Consider the following 7519-nt stretch of genomic DNA (forward strand, 5'->3'; position numbering starts at 1 on the left):
ATGTCAAGTTTTCATGTCTCATTTTGTTCAAGTTGAAGGTGTAAAATCTTGATCAATACGAAAGACTTTCACTTGCTCCTAGCATGACCGTGTCTTGCTTTCTAATAAGACTGTAGGATCACTGAATAGGATCACTAAATACTCTGTGTGACAGCTTCTCCATGAAATGCCATGTGCAAACAGTTTACTTTTTATATCATAATTTGAGGTAGTGTTGACGTGCGGTACAGTGGTGTGTTGTGGTGCTCCCTGAGTCTCCTCACTGCAGCTTCCCCTAGACCAGTGCTTGCTACTTCACATTTGCTGAAGTAACACTAGTCGTCATAATACTCTTCCCATAAACTCTGTCTTCTGCATAATAATCTACAGTAGACAGTAGATGCTCATTTCTCCCCCTTTGTTTTCCTTAACCGGCTAGAATGTGTTCCCCTGTGAGCTGTCCATCACCACTCCTATGCTAAGCCCATAACAGTGTAGTGCATGCCTCCTTGCTGGTCCATAGGTTGCATGTGAGTTGGAAGCTGGTGGTGGGAACTTAGGTGTCCACCCACTGTCTCCGGCTCCACCCCACACCACTCCGCTCACCATCGTGGTCAGCCCCCCCGCCCCGTCGCCGCAGGGCCCCACCTTGCTACCACACCAGGTAATGTCAGGCCCACACCACCGCTGCTGCCGTCAGTGTGTGGGTGCGGCCTGAGGGAGGCACTGGTGTTGCCTTGTGGTGGTGGTGATGCTGCTGCTGTCATCATGGAGAAAGAGGAAAAGAATCGAAGAAAAAGAACAGTTGTAAAAGTATAAAAATAATGAGGCAATGAGGCAGATAGAATGTTAGTACTACAATTACAATAATATGGAGGAAATTAAGACTACAACATGCCTGGTCTCAAAAATACAAATGATAGAAGACATTTCTGAGTCTCTACACATCTTCCTTTTCAGCTGTACTTATGATAGGCAGATAGGCAGAGAATGCACTGGCAGCATCCTTCTTACACAGTCACAGATGATGCAGGAAAATCCTTCCCCTTATCAGTGGATGGCAGGCAATAGGGTGACCAGTGAATGAATGACCTGTCACTCATAGGTGAAGATGAATAAGTAACCACCTTGGTGATGAGTGGGCAGCAGCATCACCTCACCATGCAATGAGATGTGAGGCAGACACTAGATGCGCCTCCCTCTCAGTGCAAGGTGTTGTGGTCACCTAAACACTGCATGGTTATTTGATTTCACTCATGATGTTACTCATGCATTTTCTCTCTTTCTTGTCTTATTCACTTCAGCAAAGCAAGATGGACACATTTAGTTAGAGAAAGGAGAAAAAGTGGACTAGATTGTCTCAAGTAATATCTCATCATGATACTTTGATAAGGATACAATAATTTTGTTTATAATTTCATGTTTGTCATTGTAACAAGTAGCAATTAACTGAATAGCATTTAGAATGCATGGTAGTCTTTCCATCACCTTTGTCTATGAACATATTGGACGATGGGTATTAGTGTTATATTAAGTCTTGATTCATCCAGAACAAGAGATTTGTGGATTGGTGTTGCTGGATGTTTTTTACTTTATTATTTTCAAAACATCCTTCCATTCTGTTGTTGTTACTTTCGATTATGAGAAAGACCAGTAAGTTAGCTGTTCATTAGTTTTTATGTTTCTTAGTAAGTCCATAATTAATGTTCAAACATGTGTATTATTTTTGACTGCAGAAAATAAACTTTGTAAAGTCCACAAGGAACATTTCCTAGTTGGATTGTGTGAAGTGAGTGTTGTGTTCAGGTGTTGCCTCCTTAGGGAGGCAGTGAGGAGTGGCAGTGGTGGGAGTGTGTTGTGAGTGTCATGTCCTCCTTGCAGGGTGGGGTGTCCATGGGGGCAGAAGAGCGGCCAGATCTGGTCACCTCGGCCATCTCCAGTGAGGCCGTCGCCCACACCCTGGTCACACCCCACACCACGGGCGTCCTGGTCACCCCAACCATGCCGCTGGAGGCTGTGGGCGTCCCCATCACCTCGGAGGTGTTCCGGGGCTACCATGCAGTGCCCCAGCAGGCCATCAACACCACGGCCCTACACCAGCTGTCAGCCTTTCCGCCAGAGATGCCGGAGGGCACCACAGTGAGCTTCATTCCTCAGCCCAGCATGGCTGTTGGCGAGGCTGGACATATGGATCCCCACCAGGTGGCCTTGGGCACGGCATACATGACTGCCCAGCTAGGCCAGGTGAGGGGGGAGGTGGATCAGGTGGTGGGGGAGGGCAGCCAGACCAGCATGGAGCACATCCCCCTCACTGGCTCAGCTCCCATGTGTGTGCCCACGCCCATGAGCCTGACACAGGGAGCCACCCAGACCATGACCTCTGACATGCACCCTGGTGAGTCCCTTCCTTCTTTCCTTCTTTTTTGTAACTTTTGAACTCAATGAAATTCATGTTGATGTCTCAGATGTGTCTTTGTTGTGACCCAGCCAGTAAAGATGCCCCAGCCTGCCAGTGTGCTGCCAGGTGTGCCTGAATAGTATTACTGCATTGTCTTGCAGAGATGAGCATGTCTGGCACAGCCCTCACACTGCCGCCTGGAGTGATGCTGGCCATGCCCGCCAGCTCTGTCCAGCGGAACAAGATGGACCTCAACGCTCTCAAGGAACAGCTGCAGAAGTTGGTGCCTGGTGCCCACCTCACCCTCACCCATCATCCAACAGAGGTAAGTCACACCTACCATGGCCTGCTGCCTCACCCACCCTGCCAGCACACCTCACATCACACAGGCAGCCTCACCACACTGGTGACATACTGCTCTATTTCAGGGCAACGTAAACTCTGGATCTCCCTCCCTGGACGGGCTGCCTCCAGTGTACCCACAGGCTCCCCTCAGTGCTGCCCAGACTGCCATGGGTGGTATCCCCCTCACAGTGGTGGGCTCCAGCGCCATGACACACCAGGAGGGCCTGGCAGCCACTAGTGAGGCGGGCGTCATCCTCCCCCAGACAGTACGACTCCCTGGAGGGGAGACAGTGGCATTTGTGGGGCCTGTCATGATGGAACCTGGATGCCAGCCTCCCCTTGGCTACCCTACCATGCTGCCGCTGGGCATGGAGAAAGACAGGGGCACGCCCCTGCAGCCTGGGCCACCCCTGTCCCGTACACCTTCTCTTAAGGAATCAGAGGAACAAGGTGAGAAGCTCGGCAGACCAGGATTGCACGCTTCCAAGTCACCAAGGTGGCAGAGGAGGCTGTCAGAAGAGGTGGGTGTCATGTGTTATCATTTCCTTCCTCTAAATCACAAGTGGACGGTATAGAGTTTACTTCTCACAGCTCTTATCCCTTATTTGGTGACTTGCACCATCACCTGTGAAGTAACATGCCGTGCCTTAATGGTGCCCTGCCATCTTGCCCACAGCCTCAGACGCTTCCACCGCCAGCAGTCCAGTCAGCTCCCCTGTGAGGCGGGGCCGCTTTGCCGTCACCAAGGTGGCAGAGTCTGTGGACTCCACCGAGGGTGGCTCAGGAAGCACTGCTCCCACACCGGCTCCCCCGGACACTCCTAACCTTGTCCAGCAGCCTCTTGAAGACTTACAGGTGAGTCTTGCTCTTTGTGTTCAGTACACTCTTGGTAAAAATGTGGGTGTTGTAGCAGTGCCACAGAGAGTTGTGTGCCTTTAGTGTGTGCCACAACAGTACAAATAGTGACAGTAGGCAAGAGTAAGTCATTCCCTGCTTTTGTAGCATCTGCTAGGACTCTTGTTCACTTCATCTCGGATCCTAGAACTGTAAGTGTAAGCAAGCAGGTCTGTGTAGCTTGTGTAGCAGTGCCAGGATGCAGTGCCTCACTCTGGTCTGGTAAAGGTGACTCATTGCTTGCATGATATGTAGTGACAAGTCTCACCTTTACCAGACTGACAGTTGATCATGCCAAGTCACAGTTCACATTTAGGTCACTAATCGCCACAGTAACATTTGAAAGGTTGAGAGAATAACACTACACCTCCTGTAGGGCCAGACCTTCTCCGAGCCTCCCTCTGCCATCCCCTCTGTGCCTCCCTCTATGTCCTCCTCCCTGGTCATGGAGGACAGCCCATCCTCCATCCCGGCAGAGAAGAGACATGCAGGTCCTGCACACACGTCTCCCGAGGCAGCTGCCCACGCCGGATGGGAGCGCAGCAGCGCAGTCGTATTGTTGTGGTCAGGGTGGGGGATTGCAGAGTGGCTCATCAGCTTGTTTTTATAAAGCCGCTTTGTCATTTGGTGTTGAATGTGCAGCTTATGTTGTGTGTGTTGCTGTCGAGTGTTGTGGTGTGTGGAGAAGCAGTCCTGAGGAACACCACAATAGAGTGTTGTTTTGAGCTCAAGACTTGCAGTTTTAGTAATGTTTGAGTTTGCATGATGATTGGATTACAAGTACATTTTGTGATCGCATGTTTTTTTCTTTGATTGGATAACATGCATGTACTAGTTACAGTACTGTCAGTAATAATTTATTTGATGTTATTAATACATAATTAGTTTGATGTGATTGAGATGCAGCTGTAATTGTTAAACATGCACACTAAGAATTATTTTGCTTTCTATAGGTTGTTACTAGACTTCCTGGCGATAGGTGGCAGCCCCAGCCCCTGCCTTCACTCTCTTCCTCTGCCTCTCCTCAGCAGCCACCTCTGGGTGGAGGGTCCACCCTCACCCCCTTACCCACTCCTAATCCTCTCATTTCTAACCCTCCTGCTGCCAAGAAGGCTGCCACACCCAGCCACAAGCCAGACGCCACTAACCAGCAAGCCAAGATCCTGGCTTTCAGAAACAGCAAGGCAAATCTCCACCAGCTGAGCCCTCACCTCCCTCACCCCACATTGTCTTGGGGCTCAGAGAGGGGCATTCCCGAGGCCATCAGTCCCTCCTCACCCCCCAATGCCGGGAGGAGGAAGACCGAGGATTGGGAGGAAGGATCTGCCACGGGGACCAAGGCTTCCAGCACCAAGTCCAGCCCACTTGTATCTGCCCGAAGCACATCCTACGATGCAGACACCGAGGAGTCCTCAGAGGCCTTGCTGAGCCAGGACTCGGGCAGCAGCTTTGATGCGGCACACCAGAGCACCAGCAGTGTGTCCCCACACACCCACCAGCCAGCCACCCAGAAGGCCGGTGTGTCCCCCAGCCCACAGAGAAGCAAGGGCACTGCCATCTTGACGGCCTCATCCCCCAGCCCTCCGAAGGGCAAGATCATCAAGTGCTCCAAATTGGGAGGCAGCAACAACTGGCTGGACCGTAGCAGCAGCATTCACGACCTGGGCGGTCTGTTTCAGGAGGTGAAGCGCTCCCGGGAGTTTCTGAACAAGTCCCGTGAGTACCTGGCTCGTCCCTCCCTCAAGGTGGAGAGCAGCAGCATGCCACTGTCCCGCACCAAGAGTGTCAGCAGCCTACAGCACTTTGGCCTGGCCAGTGCCAAAGACAGCGGCCTCTCTAAGTCCTCATGGGACCTCAACAATGTCATTGGCTCCCCGCCAAGCTTCCACTCCCTGCGCACTGCCAGCAGCTCCAGCTTCAGCGAGAGTCACCGGCCTCGCCCCCACCCCACCGCCCAAGAGGAACCCAGCCCTGCGTCGCCTGACTGGCCAGGATGGCCTGGGCATGGGCGACTCAGTCTACCACACTGTGCACTCCACCCACGTCACTCCCAGGCCAGGCCTGCCAAAGGGATCGGGATGACCTCCCCCCACCTTCCAGCCCGGCCCCAGACCCCGGCCTTCCAGGAGGATGTGTACTACACCATCCAGGGCGAGGCAGGGGTGACGCAGCACTACCAGGCAGAGGACAGCCGCTCCTGGCACCACCTACAGGAGGACCACCGCCCCCTTACCTACACCAGCAGTGAGGATGACTCAGAGCTGGAGGAGCCCATGTACCAGCCACTGCAAGAGTGGCCTCCCTCAGAAGCCCTCAACTCACACTATCTCTCAGAGAGCCCCTACTCCCCCAGCGACAGCTACCCCCCACCACACTATGTCCCCACTGAGGCTTACAACCCCCACTATGGGGAGATGACCCATTACTCCCCAAGGTCCTCAAGACATTCCTGGCACTCCCCTCCCCCTCCCTCTCCTCACTATCCCCCCATCTCCCCCAAGAGCCCTAAGAGCCCCCGGCAGCAGCGCCACCACCACAAGTATTACCTTGGCGGACATTCCACGTACCAAACCTACCATGGCCCTGGCTTTTCCCCCATGTCCCTCCACCCTCACTCATGCCACGGCTCCCAATGCTCCCCTCAGTCCCCTCACTATCAGCTGTCGCGTCCCTGCATGCTCCACAGTCACCCTCACTCCCCCTCTAGTCGACCATGGCCTTCATCTCCGGCCCAGCTCGAGATGGGTTGTGTTTACTCTTGGACAGTAAGTTCCTGCACACAGTCACCGTTTGGGCACCGTGGGGTCCTGTCGCTGTCAGTGTGGGGGTCATGCATTCCCCACACCCTGTCTTGTCTTTCCCTCTGTACACCACCAACACAGTCCTCACTCCCTCACCCCACCCCCATTCTTTGTCCACACCTTCTTTGTGAGTCTTAAAGGTTTTGAAACATCATCGAACTGTGGGAGACTCTGGGTGAGTCATCCATGCAGCCATCCGGCCACCTCATCCTCCCATGCCCTATACCTCCCTTAGCCCCGCAGAGTTGTAGCTTGTGCTTGCTAGTGCTTCTGTAGATGCCTGTGACTAGGAAAGGCTGTAGGAGCTTGTTAATACTACTAACATAGAGGACAGGGTCTTCTCTCTTCGCAGGTTGTGGTAACAATAACATCACTAACATTATAGACATACAACAACAGTGTAATGTAGTGTTGTAGCACAGCACCTCAACATATGCTGTGGTCTGCAGTGTTAATAAAGTAACAAGTGTGTTTATTTAGGGGGAAGTAATGTATTTTCTTGTAGCCATTGACTATATTTAATCTTGGCATGTGTGTGCGGCAGCTGCCACACATCACACAACAAAGGAACATGCAGGGAGACACCTCCAGATTTAAAATTGATTAACTCTTTATTTTTCTCTTGTAGTTAGATTTTTTGGTGTGTTATTATGGGCAGGCCTTATTTTTTTATTTTTTTATTTATTTATTTTTATTTATTTTTTTTATTTATTTATTTATTTTTTTTTTTCTCCTTCTATATACTTATTATATAGCCTTTGACCAGACTCCTTAGCATGTAAAAAAACAGGGATGTTAATACCTACCACATCACCACACAAGCCTGGTGTGGACAGTGGTGGAGTGGTGTTAGGGTGAGGTGAACACTGCATGCTCCAGTCAAGACTCAGGGACACAGAAGAGTCTGTTCATCAAGTATTGTGACTAATAGTAATGATGATGAGGAGTAAACAGTGTGGGGATTTGTGGGTTGTAGTGTTGCATTGGTGACAGGTTGTAGGGATACACTTGTGGATCTGTCTGGAGTGTAGTATGTAGTGTTGTGCGTGTTGTGTGTGTATATGTGTGTGTGTTGGTGCGTGAGAAGGAAAATATAAATTGT

General features: G+C 51.3%; 2 protein-coding genes across 2 annotated transcripts; both read left to right on the top strand.

Moving 5' to 3' along the window:
- Positions 1-153: 153 nt before the first annotated feature.
- Positions 154-3576, top strand: LOC123504278. The gene is made up of 5 exons (XM_045254723.1): positions 154-643; positions 1861-2374; positions 2539-2702; positions 2806-3243; positions 3399-3576. Exons 2-5 carry the CDS (start codon positions 1873-1875, stop codon positions 3441-3443), a joined length of 1149 nt encoding a protein of 382 aa, XP_045110658.1. The 5' UTR covers positions 154-643; positions 1861-1872; the 3' UTR covers positions 3444-3576.
- On the top strand, positions 3443-7499 carry LOC123504214 (flocculation protein FLO11-like). The gene is made up of 3 exons (XM_045254605.1): positions 3443-3577; positions 3993-4166; positions 4570-7499. Exons 2-3 carry the CDS (start codon positions 4044-4046, stop codon positions 6553-6555), a joined length of 2109 nt encoding a protein of 702 aa, XP_045110540.1. The 5' UTR covers positions 3443-3577; positions 3993-4043; the 3' UTR covers positions 6556-7499.
- The last annotated feature ends 20 nt before the right edge of the window (positions 7500-7519 follow it).

Source organism: Portunus trituberculatus, chromosome 1 (assembly GCF_017591435.1).
Source record: "Portunus trituberculatus isolate SZX2019 chromosome 1, ASM1759143v1, whole genome shotgun sequence".
Classification (NCBI taxonomy): domain Eukaryota; kingdom Metazoa; phylum Arthropoda; class Malacostraca; order Decapoda; family Portunidae; genus Portunus; species Portunus trituberculatus.

What these genes read in the sequence shown, in the direction of transcription:
- LOC123504278 (XM_045254723.1), top strand. Translation starts at nt 1,873, where the DNA reads ATGGGGGCAGAAGAGCGGCCAGATCTGGTCACCTCGGCCATCTCCAGT. An exon ending in GACCTCTGACATGCACCCTG is followed by an intron (nt 2,375 to 2,538) that starts GTGAGTCCCTTC and finishes ATTGTCTTGCAG; the next exon opens with AGATGAGCATGTCTGGCACA. An exon ending in TCACCCATCATCCAACAGAG is followed by an intron (nt 2,703 to 2,805) that starts GTAAGTCACACC and finishes GCTCTATTTCAG; the next exon opens with GGCAACGTAAACTCTGGATC.
- LOC123504214 (XM_045254605.1), top strand. Translation starts at nt 4,044, where the DNA reads ATGTCCTCCTCCCTGGTCATGGAGGACAGCCCATCCTCCATCCCGGCA. An exon ending in GATGGGAGCGCAGCAGCGCA is followed by an intron (nt 4,167 to 4,569) that starts GTCGTATTGTTG and finishes TGCTTTCTATAG; the next exon opens with GTTGTTACTAGACTTCCTGG.